The 22,661-nt window shown below is 32.5% G+C and overlaps 1 protein-coding gene and 1 pseudogene across 2 annotated transcripts in view; both read left to right on the top strand.

The window, feature by feature from the left end:
• The window catches only part of LOC145292906 (nucleobindin-2-like), a 274,197-nt gene that overhangs the window by 164,646 nt on the left and 86,890 nt on the right, over window positions 1-22,661 (top strand). For both annotated transcript variants that reach the window (XM_080139047.1, XM_080139046.1), the window contains exon 4: window positions 14,781-14,904. In XM_080139047.1, coding sequence (XP_079995173.1) covers window positions 14,781-14,904 — 124 coding nt within the window. The remainder of the gene's footprint in view (window positions 1-14,780; window positions 14,905-22,661) is intronic.
• LOC145293507 (U2 spliceosomal RNA) lies at window positions 7,104-7,237 on the top strand (annotated as a pseudogene).

The following is a 22,661-nucleotide window of genomic DNA, read 5'->3' as shown; positions in this document are numbered from 1 at the left end:
AATTTAAAAAAAAACAAAAAACTTTTTTATAGCAAATTCTGATTTGTTTTATCTTTTTTTTCTTTTTTTTTTCTTCATCTTCTCAACTTATTTTGTCTTACTCCTTTTCCCCTTTCTCTGGAAATGCCAATTTTGGCAAACATCAAACAATCCTTTCTTACATACGCATTTAGTTTTTCTCTTGCTAATAGACATTTTTTTTTTCCTTCTTGAATTAAATATTCATCTTTTAAATTTTTATTACCAAAAAAAAAAAAAAAAAAAAAAAAAAACTTAAAGAAACATTGAACATGTTTTTTTTGACAAAAAGCTAATTTTAATGGAACTTGATGAATTTAAAAGCAAAATTGAAATTAAAACATATCAGTTGATACTTTCAGTATGGAAAGTTTCATAGATTAACACCATTTGTTAAAAAATAAAATGAGTTTAACTTTTTTTAGGCAATTATGTGCAAGCACTTGTTTTTTCATATGAATTCAATGTAAAATGATCCCTCATTTTGGGCCATTCTAGCGCGCACGTGCAGTTTTTTATGTTATGGGAGATAAACTATGCATTCTTTTTTTTTTTTTTTTTTGGTGGGGGGGGATACTTTTTTTTTTTTTTTTTTTTTTTTTTTAGATAATACAAGGCTATTTGTTTAGGAGTAGGCTTGCCACTCAAATTTAGGGTTATTGCTAGTGTTAAAGTAGGATTTTTAGCAGAAGGAATGTTGCCACTCAGACCTGTGATTTTGGGTAGGATAAGTAAAGTATTTTACTAATTTTTCACTCCCCCCCAAAAAAAAGTGCACCAGATTTATCTCCCATAGCAAAACAATTGTTTAGTTAGCTTCTTTAATGATCTGGAAATGAAAGATCATTCTCTGTTGAATTTCACAGGATAGTAAGATTGACTCCCCTTCGCCAGGGAAATTGGTTTTTATTTCTTTTTCTGTTTTGTCTCTTCTCCTCTTTGTATCAAACTTTGTCTTAACTTGATTTCCCTTCTTTCTGAAAATGTTAAGTTTATTATACTTCAAACGATTTATGGGTAGAGGAGGTAGAAGACTTTCGTTTCATTAATGAATGTCTTCCTGCTTCTTTTAAAACAAATTATTTGATGCTTTTAGTATGAAACAGAGGTGTTACAAAATAACACTCTTTGATTGAGATATATATATATATATATATATAAATGAAATAAGAATTACAGTTAAGTTTACCAAAATGATCCAAGATGGCAAAGCTAAAGTATATTATAGATATTAAAGAATTAATATTTATAAAGTAATCTCAACCATCTTCTATATATATAAAAGCCAAACGTCTGTGTGTATGTATGTATGTTTGTTTGTAACGCTAAAACTTTTGAAAGACGGAACCAAACTTGACAAATTTGGTATCATATCGAAGCCCCATCACCCGGATGACAAATATCGAAATTTCACGTCAAACGGACCACTAGAAGTTGGTCAACTGATCAGTTATCTTCGAGGGGGGCCCCCAAAAAACCTGTCATTATCTATATATATAAACTAGCAGGGCTACCCGGCGTTGCTCGGGACCGTATAAACAATGAAAAAACAAAAGCAGATATTGAACATATGTTTGATTCTTAGGGGAGAGGAATCTTTCATCTCTATGTATTATTTGTTTTATCTACCCTAGGACTGATATTGTTCATGTTTTATCCCTAGCATAGGTAATTTACAGCATGTATATGAAATTGTTTTACCTTAGGGAGAAGAGAACAGGTAATATACAACATAATGTGTCTATATTACATCCCTGGCAACGCCTAGAAACCAGCTAGAACATGTATTTCAGTCAATCTTTATTATATCCTGGGCTATGCCGGGAAACCAGCTAATCTCTTTTTAGTGACTTGACCACCAAAATACCTCCCTAAGTGTGTCCTTTCTTTTGAACTTATTAGATATAGGTATCTAGAAATGTGTGTGAAATTTGTTGAATGCATTGTTCACTATGATTTTCTTATTGTTCTACACAATATCAACTGTAGCGAAATAACACAGTAAACTTAGTGTAGTGTTAGAATAAAGAGCAAAGGAAAAAATTAGAATCATATTTTGTAATTGCAAATCTAAATTTGCTAGCATGTACCAGTATTTGCCAGGTTGTGGAAATTTGGAACTTATAACATATGTAGTGGCCTTTTCCTAGATACCTATTGCTAAAAATTATACTTTCATTTTGTTAGAAAAATCTCTCTTCAGATGCCCTGCATCATTCAAAATAAAAACAAATATTTTTATAATTGTTTCAGTATATTGCTACACAATGTGAAAGTTTTTAACGTTTGTAAAAAAAATCATGAATGTGCTTATATTGCAAAAAAGAAAATATCAGTGCACAGTATTGAAAGTGTTTGAGATTCAAAAGTCTGTAACATTTCTACTAACTTCATAAGATGTCATGTGAGAAACTGAATTGAATATCAAGACATTATCTGAAGCGTTTTTATTTTGGTGTAACATATGTGTTTACAGTGAACCTTAACTTTTAATAAACAGATTGGTATGCAATGACATAGGCTAAGAATCTTTAAAATATATATAAATTGGAAAAATGTGTGAACAAATGAAAAAAAAATGATCCGCTCCACTTGATGACATCAAGCACAGTAATATTTTAGTGAAGAAAATATGAAATTGATGTTCAGTGATTAGTTTGGATGAATGAGAAAATGTAATTGTTTGATGCATAAAAATAACTCAGTTGCTGTATTTGATATTAAGCAGCAAAATATAGTGATTTGAATATTTGGGAAAACATCAAACCAGATTATGTAAAAAGAAAAAAAAAAGATGAAATTAGAAAATATATATTTTATGTTTATGAGTTCTGCCAATCAAAATTTTGTGGCAGAAATTGGGTGATTACCATGCAATTTTATTTTGGTAAAATTCTTAAATTATTAGAATGTTTAATATAATTTCTAATTAGTGACTTGTTATAATCAAAATCCGCCCTAAAGAGTGTCCTTTCTTTTATTAGGTATCAGAGTAGGTATCAAGATTTCTACTTCTATACAAATGTGATATTTCAGATCTGTACATAAAAAATTTGTTGAATATATAGGTTGAGAATTGTTCTGTGTCGCTCTCTCTCACACACACACGCATTCTCACTTTTTAAGATATAATAGATAGATTACTCTAGATATATTTCCATATGTCTGAATACCCTATATACAAATTTTCAAATCTGTAGATAAAAAAATTTGTTGAGTATATAGGTTGAAAATTGTTCTCTCTCTCTCTCACACACATTCTCAATTTTAGAGATATAATAGATAGATTATGCTAGATATATTTCCATATGTCTGAATACCCTATATACAAATTTTCTAATCTGTAGATCAAATATTTGTTGAATATATAGGTTGAAAATTGTTCTTACTCTCTCTCTCTCTCTCTCTCTCTGGCTACCTCACACACACATTCTAACTTTTATAGATATAATAGATAGATTATGCTAGATATATTTCCATATGTGTGAATACCCTATATACAAATTTTCTAATTTGTAGATAAAAAATTTGTAGAGTGCATAGGTTGAGAATTGTTCTCTCTATCTCTCACACACACATTCTAACTTTTAAAGATATAATAGATTATGCTAGATATATTTCGATATTTCTGAATACCCTATATATAAAAATTTGTTGAATGTATAGGTTGAGAACTGTTCTCTCTCTCTCTCTCTCTCTCTCTCTCTCTCTCTCGCTCACACACACACATTCTCACTTTTATAGATATAATAGAAAGATTATCCTAGATATATTTCTATTTGTATGAATACTCTATATACAAATTTTAAAATCTGTAGATAAAGAATTTGTTGAGTATATGGGTTGAGAATTGTTTTCTCTCTCTCTCTCTCTCACACACACACACACATTCTCACTTTTATAGATATAATAGATTATGCTAGATATATTTCCATATGTCTGAATACCCTATATACAAATTTTCAAATCTGTAGATAAAAAATTTGTTGAGTATATAGGTTGAGAATTGTTCTCTCTCTCTCTATCACACACATTCTCACTTTTATAGATATAATAGACAGATTATGCCAGATATATTGAAATATGTCTGAATGCCCAATATACAAATTTTGAAATCTGTAGATAAAAAATTTGTTGTATACATAGGTTGACAATTGTCCTCTCTCTCACACACACACACATTCTCACTTTTATACATATAATAGATAGATTATGCTAGATATATTTCTATATGTCTGAACACCCTATATACAAATGTTCAAATCTGTGGATAAAAAATTTGTTGAATGTATAGGTTGAGAATTTTTATCTCTCTCTTTTTCTCTCTCTCTCTCTCTCGCTATCTCACACACACGCATTCTCACTTTTATAGATAAAATAGATAGATTATGCTAGATATATTTCCATATGTCTGAATACCCTATATACAAAGTTTCAAATCTGTAGATAAAAAATTTGTTGAATATATAGGTTTAGAATTGTTCTCTCTCTCTCTCTCACACACACATTCTAACTTTTGTAGTTATAATAGATAGATTATGCTAGATATATTTCCATATGTCTGAATACCCTATATACAAATTTTCTAAACTGCAGGTAAAAAATTTGTTGAGTATGTAGGTTAAGAATTGTTCTCTCTCTCTCTCACACACACACACACACACACAAGTTCTCACTTTTATAGATATAATAGATAGATTATGCTAGATATATTTCTATATGTCTGCCTACCCTATATACAAATTTCCAAATCTGTGCCCAAAAATGTGTGGAATATATAGGTTGAGAATGGTTCTCTCTCTCTCTCTCTCTCACACATATTCTCACTTTTATAGGTTATATAGGTTGAGAATTTTTTGCTCTTTCCATCACTCACATTCACACTTTTATAGATATAATACATAGATTATGCCAGATATATTTACATATGTCTGAATACCCAATATACACATTTTCAAATCTGTAGATAAAAAATTAGTTGAATGTATAGGTTGAGAATTGTTCTCTCTCTCTCTCTTTCTCTCTCTCTCACACACACATTCTCACTTTTATAGATATAATAGATAGATTATGCTAGATATATTTCCATACGTCTGAATACCCTATATCCAAATTTTCTAATATGTAGATAAAAAATTTGTTGAATATATAGGGTGAGAATTTTCCTTCCTCTCTTTCTCTCTCTCTCTTTCTCACACACACACAAGCTGAAAATTGTTCTCTCTCTCTCTCTGACTCTCTCTCTCTCTCACACACACACACACATGGTCATTTTATAGATATAATAGATAGGTTATGCTAGATATATTTCTATATGTCTGAATACCCTATATACAAATTTTTAAATCTGTAGATAAAAAATTTGTTGAGTATATAGGTTGAGAATTGTTCTTTCTCTCTCTTTCACACACACATTCTCACTTTTATTGATATAATAGATTATGCTAGATATATTTCCAAATGTCTGAATACCCTATATACAAATTTTCAAATCTGTAAAGATAGAATTTGTTGAATATATAGGTTGAGAATTGTTCTCTCTCTCTCTCTTTCACACACATTCTCACTTTTATAGATATAATAGATAGATTATGCTAGATATATTTCCTTATGTCTGAATACCCTATATACAAATTATCAAATCTGTAGATACAAAATTTGTTGAGTATATAGGTTGAGAATTGTTCTCTCTCTCTCTCTCTCTCACTCACTCACTCACTCACTCACTCACACACACACACACACATTCTACCTTTTATAGATATAATAGATTATGCTAGATATATTTCCATATGTCTGAATACCCTGTATACAAATTTTCAGATCTGTACATAAAAATTAGTTGAATATATAGGTTGAGAATTGTTCTCTCTCTCTCTCTTCTCTCTCTCTCTTTCACACACATTCTCACTTTTCTAGATATAATAGATAGATTATGCTAGATATATTTCCATATGTCTGAATACCCTATATACAAATTTTCTAATCGGTAGATAAAAAATTTGTTGAATATATAGGGTGAGAATTGTACTTACTCTCTCTCTCTCTCTCTCTCTCACGCACACATTCTCACTTTTATGGATATAATAGAGAGATTATGCTGGATATATTTCCATATGTCTGAATACCCTATATACAAATGGTCAAATCTGTAGATAACAAATTTATTGAATAGATAGGTTGAGAATTGTTCTCTCTCTCTCTCTCTCGCAACCTTACACAGACAACCACACGCAAACATTCTGACTTTTATAGATATAATAGATCGATTATGCTAGATATATTTCCATATGTCTGAATACCCAATATAAAAATTTTCAAATCTGTAGGTAAAAAATTTGTTGAATATATAGGTTGAGAATTGTTCTCTCTCTCTCACACACTCACATTCTCACTTTTATAGATATAATGTATAGATTATGCTAGATATATTTCTATATGTCTGAATACCCTATATACAAAGTTTAAAATCCGTAGATAAAAATACGTTGAGTATATAGGTTGAGAATTGTTCTCTCTCTCTCTTACGCACACACACACACACACACACACATTTTCACTTTTATAGATATAATAGATAGATTATGCTAGATATATTTCCATATGTCTGAATACCCTATATACAAACTTTCAAATCTGTAGATAAAAAATTTGTTGAGTATATAGGTTGAGAATTGTTCTCTCTCTCTCACACGAAACTGTGCGCTCGGCTTCTTCCCCCCCTTCCCACCCCAAATGCTTGGGAAACTGTGCACTGTTTTTGTTGGTTTTCAAGCTGCCTCTTCCCCCCCACACACACACACACAGTTTAACAGTAGTAGGAGGTCAAGAGAAAGAGGGTGAGAGAGAGAGAAGAGTAAGTTGGTGAGAGAGAGAGAAAAGAGAAAGAGGGTGTTGGTTTTATATTTTTATTATCGTCTAATATTTTGAAAGCTGAATTTCTAATAAAATGTGCATCCCACAGTTTAACAGTGGTGTGACGTCAAGAGAAAGAGGGTGAGAGAGAGGGAAGAGTAAGTGGGTGAGAGAGAGAAAAAAAAGAAAGACGGTGTTGGTTTTGTGAAAAAAGTTGTTATTTACAATTGTTCGCATTCTTGGCCTTTTGGTCAAGATCAAAGTGTAGTATCTGTTCTTCAGATGCTGCACTTCTATTTCTTGTTCTCTTTCGGTGGAGGAGAAATCCTCCACGACTGAGACAATTTTTATTTTTGTACCTTTTCTCCACGTTAAAAAACGACCCTGGTGTCTAACTCTGTCCCGTGGGGAGGCATAGTAAATAGGTACAATTGTTCGCCATTAGTGGATGTTGACGTCACGTCACGTGACATGACTAAGCATTTTTTTTTTTTAGTATGAATAACATTTTTTGTTATAATTATAAAGTCTACACTTAATTTTATAGAAAATGATGTATATATAATAGAAAAAAAAATTACTGGTTTTGTTGGATTCAAGTGGATCCCCCCCTCCAGTTTAAGAGATAGCAGGTCACGTGGTAATATACAAAATGGCTAGCGTAAATATAAAGATCGGTTTTTTTATCGACGAATATTTTGAAAGCTGAATTTTTTTTTATTCCTGTACATTTTTTCCTGATATTTTTCGTTAAAACTCTTGTATAAATACTATTTTTAACCAGTTAAATACGTTGGAGACATTGTCATGGAGTTTAATAATCTCTAGAACAAAGCAGAAGAGAAATTACAAAAGTATCGGTAAAACAAAGTGTTTGTTTACATTTGTTCGCCATTACTGGATGTTGACGTCACGTCACGTGACATGACTAAGCGTTTTTGGATTATGTAATATTAACATTAAAATGACAGGTTTTTTGGGGGGCCCCCCTAGGAGAGAAATGATCAGTTCACCCCCTTTTAATGGTCCGTTTGGTGTGGAATTTCGATATTTGTCATGCGGGTGATCAAGGTTCAATATGATACATAATTTGTCAACTTTGGTTGTGTCTGTCAAAAGTTTGAGCTGACGTCACGTCACGTGACACGTATTGAATAACGTTAAAATGACAGGTTTTTTGGGGGGCCCCCCTAGGAGAAAAACGATCAGTTGACCCCTTTCTACTGGTCCGTTTGACGTGAAATTTCGATATTTGTCATCCGGGTGATCAAGGTGCAATATGATACCAAATTTGTCAACTCTGGTTCCGTCTTTCAAAAGTTTTAGCGTTACAAACAAACATACATACATACATACATACACACCGATTTTTGCCTTTTATATATATAGAAGACAAATGTTTGTTTGTAACGCTAAAACTTGAGATGAAAGATTCCTCTCCCCTAAGAATAAAACATATTTTCAATATCTGCTTTTGTTTTTTCATTGTTTATACGGTCCCGAGCAACGCCGGTTAGTCCTGCTAGTATATATATATAATATAATAAAAAATTTAGGACTGTAAAAATATATTTTTATTCTTCTATAACAAGCTTTACTTCCTATCTTGGTTGTATTGAGCTTTTTTATTTGGTGGGGATTACTATATAAATATTTATGTTTACTCTAAGTTTACAGAACCTTTAGGCTTCTAAACTTAAATTTTTACTGATTGCTTTCATATATTTCTGGAGAAATATGATTTATTTCAATTATATTCACCCCTTTTTTTATATACTAATCCTTAATTTCTGAAACTCAATGTAACTACCTAGCATATGACAAACGAATGACAAAAGTTTATATTCCAAATTTCATGATGTTGACTATCTTAGAATTTTTTCTTTTAATTACGTTGACATTTACAATTCTTGACAGCAACTGTTTCGTAGTGCAAAATCATTTGAAATTGAAAATTCTAAATGGTGTTATAAAAAATAAAATAAAATAAAAGGTAACTGCAACTTCTCTTCCATGCATTTTATTTTCTTTTGGTGGATTGATAGTTGCTATTTCTTCTGATGAGTTAAGGGCAAAATAGATTCATTGATTGATATAATAATTAAATTAATGATTTTGCACTACAAAACAGTTGCTGTCAAGAATTATAAATGTCGATGTAATTAAAGGAATAAACTGTAAGATGGTGTGCATCATAAAATTTGTTTGTTTTATATATACTAGCCTGGGTGCCCAGTGTTACCCGGAGGTGTGTGTTGAGCAAAAAAATGCGAAGGAGGAAAAAAAATGTGAAAAAAAAGTCACATCTTTACCGTTGCGTACATCGCCAAACCGGAAGTAGCAAAGGTTGAAATTAAGACTAGTCAATCGAAAAAGAGGGGATGATTTTCGAAAATATTGGCGAAAAAAGCGACCCCTCCCTGTAGAAAAATTCCCAGTTGTGAGTGAAAGAATTAATGTATTTAGCCAATTTTTTTATATTTGTCGTCTGAAGGGTCGAGCTTCAAAATGATAGCGATCTCGTGAAAATCCGTCGCCTCTGTCGAAAGTTTTAGGCAGACATGCAAACATACATACATTTAAACAGGCAGGTGAGATTTATATTATAAATGTTCCATTTTTTCTTTCTTGCTCTGACATTGATCTTAAAAGCCTACTTTTTCTGTTTAAAAATCATTAAAAAACAAACTTTTTATATACTCAGTCATGGATATGAAAGCAAGTATTTTGGAAACAGTAAAAACAATAATAATAATAATGTTATTTACTCGTGAAACGAGTTATATTTATTGCCAATACATAAATCTTTTAATTAAAGTTTCACAAATAATATAATTCGTTTTTATTGTTTTTAATAAAGATACCAATTCGCAAAAATCCGCTTGAAAATTTAAGTTTAATAAATATATAAATGCACTCTAAATAAAAATCAATCTTGGTCGCGAATAAATATAAATTTTACACATACTGGTTTTTATTTTGAAAAAAAAAAAATTTTTTTTTTTTTTTTTTTTTTTTTGCAATGAAATCACTTTTAACAAATTGTGATGTAAGGACGCCCCTCTCCCACTAAAAAAAAATACTTCCAAGCCAAAAAAGCAGTGTAAGATGAATAGATTCCAACCTAGAAAACAACAATTTTCTTCCCTCCATGCATCCAAAACATCACTCAGGGAATGTGAGAACTAAAGAACAAAATAAGGGAAGCAAGAGTTAAGAGGATGCCAAAAGATTCACTCTCCTAATAATATGAAAGTGTAGGCAACATATAGCTTCGATGCATCATTGTGAATGGTGGAATGAAATCATAGAATGGAAGCTGGGTTTTGCAGGTGATGCCTTCCTAATGCTAACTAGTGAGCCAATGTTTCCATTTCTCAAACCTACTAATAATACACATTTACCTATTACAAGTTACGCCTGTTACGAGGGATGTTCCAAAAGTAATGCCTCCTATTTTTTTTTTATTCCACATGAATGAATCAGAGCGGATTGCAAATTGCATTGTTATCGTGACTGAACATATGCATTCATGACATGAAAGCTTCATCTCTCTGCTGCAGATATTGACAGTGTGCAACTATGAGAAAACAACTGTCATGGATGTATGTCAGAAGCAGAGATGCATCATTAGATTCCTTGCAAAGGTACATTGAGAATGGTGACTATGCAGGGAAATAAATTCTGGAGCACAACAAATTACTCGTTTTACCACTCCTGTCTTCATAGTGCTTCAACTTTTGAGTTAAAAAAAAAATTGGGAGTCTTTAGTTTTGGGATGATGCTTGTACTTTAAAAGGGTCTGAAATAAGATAAAAATTATCAAATTTGTTTCAAACATCACTCTTCCTGTTGAATAACCAAAGACATTATTTACACATGATTGAAATTTAATAGTACACGGGAGAATGATAAAATTGTTGCCCTAAAGAAAACAACACTAAAGCTTTATTTCAAAATTTTTATTGAAAATATCAATTCGGGTAACTTGATTATGTAGTAGAGCTGACATCTATGCAATGTAACCACTTTCAGTTTAAATCACCTCCTCGATACAGATCCGGAACTGGGAGCATGCCTTTTCCACAAGCGATGACGGTGATCAGGCTAGCTTTAGTGTTGTGGGAGATCATGTTGGTGATGTTCTCAACTTATGACCAAACAAGTAGTCCAGCGAGTTCAGGCTGGGGGAGGACAGGGGAGCAGTGAGAGAAGAGTACAAAGTCATAGCACTCCTTCTGAAGCTAAGCCTGGGTCTCTTTGGACTTGTGGACCAATGCCGAGCCCTGCTGCCACACCCAGGGTCTGCCAGCAGTCACCTGATTACACCAGGGGATCACCACACTCTTCAAGACATTCAGGTACACTTTGGTCTCGACTTTCAAACCGACTTCAAAGATGTGAGGTAGCATGTTGTGGCTCTCATTTGAAACCACACCCAAGATCCTAACCATAGCTGGAAACTTTGTTTTCATCATCCTGGAATGTCCCTGTTATTCGTGGCAATCCAACAATGCATTTTGAGTGTGCTGGCAATGGTCCTGTTGTCATAACTTGAATTAGCAGAGAGCATGAGTGGTGCATCTCCGATCTCGCTCGTTGAACATTGTGTCACTTTTAGACATGATAGCATGGTCCTATCGCTCTTGGGATTTGTACATAACTTGTTAACTAGTAGATGGTTTGAAACAATAAAAAGAAAACCGATTTTCATTAAACAGAAATGGAATTGTATCATCTTTTCTAGCGCGACAATTTTATCATTCCACCCTGTAGGATGTATTGGTATTGTTAAATGTAATGACTGGTGTTTATTATTACTTGATAAAAAAGTTTAAAAAAACAAAAAATGATACAGAAAAAAGACGAGATACCCTTTGACTTTAGTTATGAAAAGACCAAAGCTATAAGTAGGAGGGAAACAGTCACCAAGAAGAGTTCCACATGCCTGCAATTCCTAGAAAGAAGCTACTGGAATAGAAATCTGTATTTGTATTATGCGGTATTAGAACAGCAAATTAATGAAGACCACTAGATCAATAAGTCAGAGCTGGAACAAAAGAAGCAGAGAATAAATTACATAATTCTGAAGAACATGTGTCATAATAGTGTTTATAGAAAAAAAAACTGAGACTAGCAACAATACATCTGAGATAGAAGGTGAAAAAAAGAATAGTGAGAGCCAACAGTATGTTCCACTTAAATATTTTACGAGTTTTGATTATAAAGGTAGGGGTATGAAATATCTATTATAGATTTGGCAGTTTGTCTTTTGGCTAGAAACAAAGTGTAGTATCTGTTCTGGTACCTCACTTCATTTGTTCTGTCCTTAGTCAGTGGAAGAAATTCTTCCCAACTAGTACAATCTTTATTGGAATCCACAGCATGCCTCTTTTTTGGCAGCTGGATTTTCCCCACATTAAAACCCAATCTTATGTCTAACTCTATTCTCGTAGGGAGACAAGTAAATTGGTTGCTGCAGAATGATCAGATGCCATGTTTTTGAAAAAAAAAAAAAAAAAAAAAAAAAAAAAAAAATTCTTTTTTAAAACTAAGCTCTCCTAATGCTGCCTTCAAGCGGAATAAACTTTATTTAATTGCAAAATACTTTGTCAGATTATTTGACCAATTAAAACTCTTGGTAATTTTGTAGCTTTTCTTAATTCTTTAATACCTTTTTAATGTTTGAGGACTCAAGTCTCCTTGCTTCATTAACTGTCAACAGCTTGGCTTGTTTTGTTTTGCTGGTATTAAAATTAAGTTTGTATGCTTAAAATTTGAGATCTTAAATAATGACCTGCAGATGGTTTTTATCGTTTTCTTTTATTTTCTTTCTTCCTCTCTTTCCTGCCTTTAAAGTCTTATGTCAGATGAAGGAGGTGATATTACCACCCAGTTTGTGCTAAGCCCACAAAATTACACTCTGCCCCTCATTTTGTGCTGTTAGATGAGTGCATTTTAGGTGGATATAACTAAATGAAGGAGAGAGATAGGTAGGTAGGTATGCATGTATGTAGGTAGGTAGGTGTTTATTTAGTTTCTGTCTAGAATAAAATAATTCTTTATAAGTATCTTTGGCACTAGAAATGACCAAGAAACTTGTAAATCCGGTCAATAAATGGTTATCTATATTATAATCTTCTTTTCTCTTCTGTGTTTTTGGTGCTTCTATATTATAATAACGGAAAAAAAAAAAAATTGAATTTCAAGTAACACAAATGGTAATTAAGTAATTGTCAGGTCTCAAACAGTAACATATCAAACAATTATGAAAAATGATAGGTAGAAAATTAATTATTTGTGAAAAACTGTTCGTTAAAATTACATGCTGGGTCAGACATTGAGTCACGTGGTTAAGCAAAAGGGGAATTAACTCGGTTAGAATAATTTGTAGCAGACAGAATTTATTCAGGAAATAAACATAACATATACATAATTTGTGAATTTTTAAAAAATACTATTTTTACAACTATTTTCAAAGCTTTTGGAAATTATTTTTCCGAAAGTGGCATAAGAGTTCCGAAAAATTGCAAACTTACTTACCTCCCCTAATAACTCTCCAATTCAAAGCAGTAGATTTTACGAATGTCTTTTTTCATGAATAATTGTCTGCCTTATTGTTTTTAGTAATTGTTGGATATGTTACTATTTGAGACCTGACAATTACTTAATTACCATTTGTTTTACTTGAAATTCAATATTTTTTTTTTATTATTATAATATAGAAGCACCATGTTTTTTTTTTGTTGTTGTTTTTTTTTTTTTTGTCGGTGTCTTACAAATCCAAACAGTCTGGTGATTTTTATCAAAATAAAACCTTTGCCAGTATCAACAAAAACAAAGAAAAGAAACCCCTGTTTGGTGTTAAACTTGGCTTTTAGAAATGCAGGCACCAACATGCGGGTGCAGCAGGGAGTACAGAAATGTAGGGAACTTCTACCATTACTAACCAGCAGAGCATTACCACTATCAATCATGTGTATGCAGTGTGATGATGTATGGAAGGGAAATCTGGCCAGTACGAGTTGAGAATATGCATGGAGAGAAGTGATTTGAGAATGATATGATGGATGTTTAGCACAAGTTTTAAAGACAAGACTTAGATCTGATGACCTCAGAGGAAGATAAAATTTGGACAGTATAGGAAAAATGTGGGTGAAACAGGAGACTTTGTTGGTTTGATCACATTGAAAGAATGGTTAGGTTAGTAGATGTAGAAGTGACAAAGTAGCAAGAAGAGTTGACAGGGAAAGGTTAAGGAAAACCATGGGAGAAAGAGATAAGGATGAATTTCATAAAGGAGGATAAAAATCTGGACAAAAATAAGTTTGGAAATCAGTTTCCTAAAGTTGTCTAATACAGGGTTTCCCAAACTTCAGGACACCATGGAGCCCCTGAGCCGGGCAAAGGCTTTTCACGGAGCACTAACAAGATAATTTCTAAAATAAATATGAAAAACTTTAATTTCAAATTTTAACACTAACTAATGATAATATTCACAACTATGTTTTGTGTTTTATTAATAAAAAATTGCATTTTTTAATTTATTTTATTTTCCTTTTCATGAATCATCCTGGAGCTCTTTACACCTGTAGTTATCTATCATATCTCTTTCCAATAAAAAAAAGATCTATTATTAAATGTCTGCAGCCATTTAAGTTTTCCATATAAAGCAATTGGTCCTCTTTAAGAAAGGGCTCTCGAAGCTTCACTCATCGAGCCCCGAGTCTCCCCGGAGACCACTTTGGGAAAACCTTGGTCTAATACATGTTGTTGCGTAAAACTGAATACGATGTTAATTAAATGGCAAAGAAAATAATGTGGTTGAATTTTAATGTCTATTGAAATGTGATCAGAATGTGGAATTATGGTTTTCTATTTGATTGTTTTTTTTTCATCTTTCTTAGAGTGGTGAAATCGCCAAAGACTTGGATTTGGTTCATCACAACATCCGTGAACGATTAGATGAAATCAAAAGAATAGAAGTGACAAGATTAAAGGGTCTTCTTCAAGAACAATTTCGAATGAAAGGTAAGTATTTTACATGTTACATTATATATTTTTTTTTTATGGAAATCACTCCAGACAAGGCATGAAGCCACTTGGGAACTAACAAGAATGAAAGATGCTTATCAATCACAAAGATAGGAAATGCTTATTGACCATAGTCTTGAAAAGATCAAGGTTATAGATAAAAGGAACATGAACAGCTGGAAGAGAGTTCTACAAGCCTGCAGTTTTTGAAAAGAAGCTACTGGAATAGGAAGATGTATTACAATGAGGTATCAAAACAATAGATTGATGAAGACGACCAGACTAAGGAGTCAAACAAGCTGAGACAAAGGATGCAGGGAATAGAACAGACAATTCTGAAGAACACGTGCCAAAATAGTATTTATAGAAACGACTGAGATTAGCAACATCACGTCTGAGAGAGAAGTTGCAGAGAAGAAGAAAGGGTGGGGGCATGCATAATAACAGATGGGTTTCTGCACCTGATCAAGAACCTTCAAATAGGATAGAGATTTCAAGAAAGGTTGTTTTCATTTGTCTTTTTACTATTAACTAGTTGAGGAAAGTGTAATAAATATCAAGAAATTCCATCTCTTGAATTCTATATAAGTAAGAACTTGATGTCTTTATTTTGAGAGTAATTAAAAAACAAACAAAAAAAACATAATAATCTTCCATGAAAAGAGCATTTTGTTAATTCCTGAAATTTCTGTCTTATTTTTTTCTTTTTTTTCTTTTTTTGGAAGAAAGAGAGGGGGGTCATTGTGTCATTCAAACTTTTACTAAAATGACCACCAAATGGAATCTGTTGAAAAATTTCATTTTGTTCTCCGTTTTTAACATTGAGTTTGTAAACTTTAAAATATGATTTGTAAATATTCACACCCTCACACATTCTATGTAGCAAGTGCGTGTCAGGCACACATTCTCAGATCCATGGAGTGAGGATAAGTGCTGCTTCTATGCATGTGCTGGGCCAAACCTTCCCTGACTTTGTATGCAAGCACTGAACCTTGCTTCTGTGGGTGTTGAGAGTAAAGGTTTGCAATCATACAGGTAAAACAATTAGCTGTATACAATGAGAAAGACTTTATGCCAACCAGACAATCCTGAGGCATAATCATAGATATTTCACTGCTGATGCAATTCTCTAACTGTATAAGAGCCAAGTACGTCTAGGGATAGCGTACTGTTGACACATCTGAGCAAGAGCTGCTAGAAGCAGCTTATCCTGCCTTGACAAAGTTCAATATAGACTTTGTAGCCTAGTGAGGGATGCTCTTTTCTTTTTCCTGTAACCTCTTTCTCACTGAAGAGACGTTGAGAGCTTGTCTCTGCTTTATCATTATTTTCATGGCAAGTGCTCGTCTGAGCTCCAATCTCTGGTCCCCCCTGTCCTGACTTTCACGAAAAACACTTGTCTAGCTGAAACCACTATTAATAATTTCCCCCACTCTTTATCTATGCCTAAACCTAAACGTAGATTCCATGAACAAAGCTTCTTTCTTAGAATTGCACGACCTGTGGAACTCTGTTCTGTTTTCCTGCTTTTCAACTGACTACGATATGGTCGTCTTCAAATCCAATGTAAACAAGTTCTTGATGGGCCATCTCCTTAAGTAATCCAGTTTATCAAATTTCCACTACTCCTGCTCTCTTGACCATTGTACACTCATTAATGCTTATCCTCAAGTGGCCTCTGGGCCTTAATAAGTGGTGACTCCTTTGTAAAAAGAAAAAAAAATATTTCTAAGTTCTATGTAGAATTTTGACTTGCTTAACAACAAGAACAAACAGATATAATTCAAATTTAAGACTAATCTTTTAGCCGAGACGATAAGCACATTTTTACAATGATTTTCCAATCATACATACTAGGTCTTGCAAAAAGCATGATTCTTCAAACTGAGTTGAAGTGTTTGTCATTTTCAAGTTCACTTTTTTATCAGACAAAGAGCAACGCCTCTCTTGTTCTAGCCTTAGTTTTTTCTGTTTTTCATAAGGAATTATTATAAATTAAACAGATTATTAAAGAAAAAAATTTTCAAAAAATGTATTATTTTTAAAGTTTGCATCCTTCAAGTTTATAATAAATTGATCCCTCAAAACAGAACTGGTCCTAACCTTTAGAAGTTTGGAGTTTAAAAAATTTATTTTGATTGTGCGCAGTTTCTAACACAGAGTGTGCAAGGTTGTAAACTTTAAAATTGAACCTGGATTGCAAATATTCACTCCATCGGAATGTTCCATGTTAAAAAACAACAGCACATAGAATGGAATTAAAGATGCAACAAAAGAAATCATTTGTAAAAATAAAAAAAAAAATTTTTTTTTAAATTATCTTTGTAAGTTCTATGCAGAGTTCAGACTTGCTTAACAATTTGAATTTCAGGTTATTAAAGAAAAAAGAAAAATTAAAAAAAAAAAATGTATTTTCAAAGTTTGCATCCTTCAAGTTTATAGTAAAACTAGAAGGGCTACCTGGTGTTGCTCAGAACCATATAAAACAATGAGAAAAATGAAGTTCTTATTCTTAGGATAGAAGAATTTTTAATGTCTATGTATCATTTGCTATTTCGAGCAAAAGAATATTTTACCTACCTAGGACGGGTATTACACATATGAAATAATTGGGTAGGTAATTTATAGCATGTATATGAAATAATTTTACCTTCACCAGGACAGATAATGTACAACACATATTTAAAATAATTTTACCTACCCTCGGATGGGTAATGTAAATTTCATAAATGAAACAATTTAACATACTCTCGGCAGGTATTGTACAACATATGTTAAATAATTTCTCTTCCCATCAAGGCAACCATAATTTTAAGAAAAATGAAGTCATTTTTAGAAGATGGATTATTAGGATTTCCAAATCAATACATAATACATTGCCTTGGTTAATGATTAGGCAACTCTTGCTTCACCATAAATTTCAACATTACTGGGTTTCTTTCCTTCCTCACTAACGACACTATAATTTTAGAAAAATTATGCATTTTTAGGAAGATGTCTCAGCAGGATTTTCAAATTACTATGACACAGTTAGTGATTAGACAACTCTTGCTTCATTATAAAATTCCACATTACTCTTTCATTTTCTTTCCCCCTACAGACACCAAAATTTTTTGGAAAACAAAAATGTCATTTTCAGAAGATTACTCAGCAGGCTTTACAAATAAATACATAAATACTTTGAGAAGTTTAGTGATTACGCAATCTTTGCTTCATTATAAAATTCCACATTATTGTTTTTTTATTCCCCCCCCCTCCCGACTATCAACATTATCAGTTTTAGTGAAATGATATAATTTCTTGAACATAACTCGGCAGATTTTCCAAATAATTACATAAATGCATTGACATGTATGCTGATGATCCATCAAAAAGAACTTAATCTTTAGAAGTTTGGAGTTTAAAAAAAATTATTTTGATTATGCATAGTTTGTAATGTCTAGTGTGCAAGGTTGTAGAACTTGAAAATTTGACCAAAATTGCACGTATTCACATCATCAGAACATTCCTTGTTGAAAAAAACAACCTATCCTGCCTTGACAGAGTACAAAGTAGACTTCGTAGCCTAGTGGGGGATGCCCTTTTCTCTTCCCTGCAACCTCTCTCCCACAGAAGGAACATTGCAAGCCTGTCTTTGTTTTATCGTTATTTCCATGGGAGTGCTCGTCTGAGCTCCAATCTCTGGTCCACCCTCGCCAATCTTTCACGAAAAACACCTGTGTAGCTGAAACCACTGTCAGTAATTTTCCTCACTCTTTATCTGTGCCTAAATCAAAATGTAGATTCCATGAACAAAGCTTCTTTGGAACGCTGTTCCATTTGCCTGTTTCCCACCTGACTTCAACTTGGATGACTTCAAGTCCAACATAAACAAGTTCTAGATGAACCGCCCCCTTAAGTAAAACACTTTATCAGATCTCCATTACTAACAATTACTACGATATTGTCCCATTGATTACTGTACACGCAATAACCCTTATCTCCAAGTGGCCTCCGGGCCTTGATAAGTGGTGACTTCCATGTAAAAAAAACAAAAAACAATGCAGCATAAATGGAATGGAATTAAAGATACAACAAAAAAAAAAAAAAAATGAGTAATCATAAAATTAATTTCTTAAAACAAATTGAGAAATTATTTTCATTTGCATGTCGTTTTTAATATAGAGTAATTGAGTTAATGGTATTTAAATTTTTGCATTGTTGTAGGCTATGTCACTTGAAATGAATGTACATAAAATGTTTTATAAAGAAAATGCCGTCCTTTTCTATATTTTACCATATTCTTTGTTGCATCAATTGATTAAACTTGTAATGTTCAGTTTATATTTGCTTTTTATAATTTTCTGTTCTATAACAATGCTCTATCGCTTATTTTAAACATATTTTTATTGCATTAGAAATTAACATAAAACTAGCAGAACCCCATGGAAATTCTATGGTAGTTGAAAATTTTTAAAACGCATTAGAAATAAAATGAATAAAAAAAATAAAACAACGAATTTAAAACAATTTTTTAGCAAATTCTTTTTTAACCTTTTAAAGCTAAAAAGAATTGATTTTATAAAATGTAGATTTTTTTCCAATGAAAATTCAACAACGCATTGCTTTGTTTTATGAATAATATTTTATAAATGAAGGAACAAATGTCAATTCACTTGCACATTTTCTTTTTTGATTTAAAAAAAAAACTATAATAATAATAAAAAAAGAAACTTAGTTTCCTCAGCATGACTTTTTTTAATTATAAAATGAAATTGCCAATTTGAAGCCATAAATAGACAGCCAATAATTTTTAAATTATTTTTTGCCAATTTGAAGTCATAAACAGACTGCCAATAATTTTTAAATTATTTTTTGGAAAGGAAATGGTTTTAATGCTTTTTAACTGATAAAGAGTGACTATAAAGAGAGGTAACTCGTTTTTCATGAATTAATGTTTGTGATGATTTTTTTTCTTTCTTTTTTTTTTTTTTTTGACACTGGACGTAAGGATAAGTAAATTGATACTTAGATAATTATTTCATGATACGTGAAAAAAATATATAAATAAGTTTCAATCACCATAACAAAAAAATGTTGTGCCAGAAATAAAACCAAGACACGTTGCAATATGTTTCATCAAAACAGCACTCGACTAGCTAGAGGCTAACTGTGTGCAGTTACAATATTTCTTCAAAGGAAAATAATAGAGGAATGTTTCACAAGAAAAACAAAACATCACCAACGTGGAAAAGTGGTTTCGGTTTTAATGATTGTTATACGAAAACCAGTTTCTTAACTGGTTTTATAAAATCGGATGTTGGGCTTTAGTCATAATGCACGTATCTCATGAACATGAAAAAGAAAACTAGGTTAAATGTTTATCTGTGATTTCTGTATGGATTTAATGAGAGATTTTTATAATTTTTGTTTTTATTTTTATTTGGTTTTTATTTTTATTTATTTCTAAAGAATATACAATTAAAAAAAAAATGCAAACAAACAAAAATCTCCAGCTTAAACAGTAATGTGTAAACCACTCAACCATAAAGATTTTGATTGATAGAAGTGTGTGCTCTATCCAAACCATCATCAATGGACCTGAGGTAATCTCGTCAGCATTGGACAACGCCAAACTGTTTGCCAAAACTTTGCAGCTAATTCTACCCTATGCGATCAGGGTTGCCAACCCCTCATATTTCCTATCTGTGCTTCATGTTGCCAAACTAATAAAAAAAAAACCTTGATTTCAATAAAGCAACTGGCCCTGACGGCATTTCCTATTATAGTGCTCAAAAAGCTTCAATCAGAACTAGCTCCTATACTTACAAAGCTGTTTAAACACTGTCTTAAAGAGAATTGCTTCACAATACCCTGGAAAACCTCATCAATATGTCCTGTATTTAAAAATTCCGATGATCAGTCATCTCCCTCTCAATACAAACCAATCAAACTCCTGTACATTATGAGTAAGTTGCTGAAATCCGTGTTAAATAGAGAAGTAGTCAACCACCTCAGCAAAAATAACCTCCTCATTGACATGCAATATAGTTTTCGTTCTGCTAGATCTATAGCAGATGTGCTAACAGTTATCTCATAGGATTAGCGAATCTCTCAACAGAGGCTTCCTTTATAGGGCAGTTACTCTTGATATATCAAAAGTCTTTGATAGGGTATGGCATAAAATCTCCAGCTACAATATAGCTGGAAATGTCTTTTCAGTTATTAAATTTCTCTGATAGGTTCATAAGAGTAGTGATTGATTTGCAAGAATCATGAGCTCATAGCATTAATGCTGGGATCCTCAGGGGTCCATCCTGAGCCCAACTCTCTTCCTGATCTACATCAATGATCTCCCAAATCACATCCTAAGATCATTTGTAGACATTTATGCTGACGACACTACCATCTATGGCAACACTTCAAAGGCCGTAAATGACCAAGTTCCCTCTGATTCTCTCCCCTCTGATCTTGATCACGTGGTGCTATGGGGAAAAAGGTGGCTGGTTAATTTTAATGCATCTAAAACCAAGCTTCTATCTTTCCATCATCAACACTCTAATCCCCATCTGGCATAATTTGAAATGAATGGCTCTCGTCTTGGGGAGGCTCCATGTTTTGATAAGCTTTTGGATCTGACTTTTACTCCTGATCTGAGATTGAACACCTTACATCAAATTTGTTGCCAAAGCTGCTAGAAAAATGGTGGGATTGAACTACCGCTCGAGTAAATATCGCATTGCTAATGCAATTATCTTCCTCTATTAGAGCCACGTACGTCCAAGGATGGAGTACTGTTGCTACATCTAGGCAGGAGCTGCTAGAAGCAGATTATCCTGCCTTGACAGAGTTCATAATAAACTTCGTAGCCTAGTGGGAAATGCTAGTTTCTCTTCCCTGCAACCTCTTTCCCACAGAAGAGACGTTGCGAGCCTGACTCTGCTTTATCATTATTTTCATGGCAAGTGTTCGATTGAGCTTTAATCTATGGTCCTTTCTGTCCTGACTTTCACGAAAAACACTTGTCTAGCTGAAACAACTATTAATAATTTCTCCCACTCTTTATCTATGCCTAAACCTAAACGTAGATTCCATGAACAAAGTTTCTTTCTTAGAACTGCACAACCTGTGGAACTCTGTTCTGTTTTCCTGCTTTTCAACTGACTACGATATGGTCGTCTTCAAGTCCAATGTAAACAAGTTCTTGATGAGCCATTCCCTTAAGTAATCCAACTTACCAAATTTCCACTATTAACGATTACTCCAACATTTTCCCATTGACCACTGTACTGTACACTCATTAATGCTTATCCTTGAGTGATCTCTGGGCCTTGATAAGTAGTGACTCCTTTGTTAAAAAAAAAGAAAAAAAACCAGTTCTCATCTCAAACACTCAGAAACATCATTACTGAAGTAGTTGTATGAAATCAGTTACATTCGAAGGTGGGGCCTACTTGATCTTTTCAGATTATTATTAGTGGGTGCACTAATTTGGCTCTGTGTTTGCAAGATAATTTAGAGGATATGGAATTGTATATTAGTGATCAGTTTTTTTTTTTGTTTTTTTTTTTAACAAGCATTTGTAAATAAGTATTAAACGCTTTCAGTTCGGGTTTTAATTAAATACTAATTCTTTAGAAGTATTTAAAAGATGATCTTTTAACAAGTTATAATTCTGTATAATGAAAAAGGAAATAATTAATTTTGTTTTAGTTGAAAGAGAAATCCCAAGTCAGAAATTTCGTATGCAATTGTGGTATCTAATTTTAGAGAAA

This window comes from Euprymna scolopes, chromosome 14, assembly GCF_053919585.1.
Source record: "Euprymna scolopes isolate OS-2025 chromosome 14, ASM5391958v1, whole genome shotgun sequence".
Taxonomy (NCBI): domain Eukaryota; kingdom Metazoa; phylum Mollusca; class Cephalopoda; order Sepiida; family Sepiolidae; genus Euprymna; species Euprymna scolopes.
Note: the sequence above shows the minus strand (reverse complement) of the source record. Positions and strands in the feature narration are given on the sequence as shown.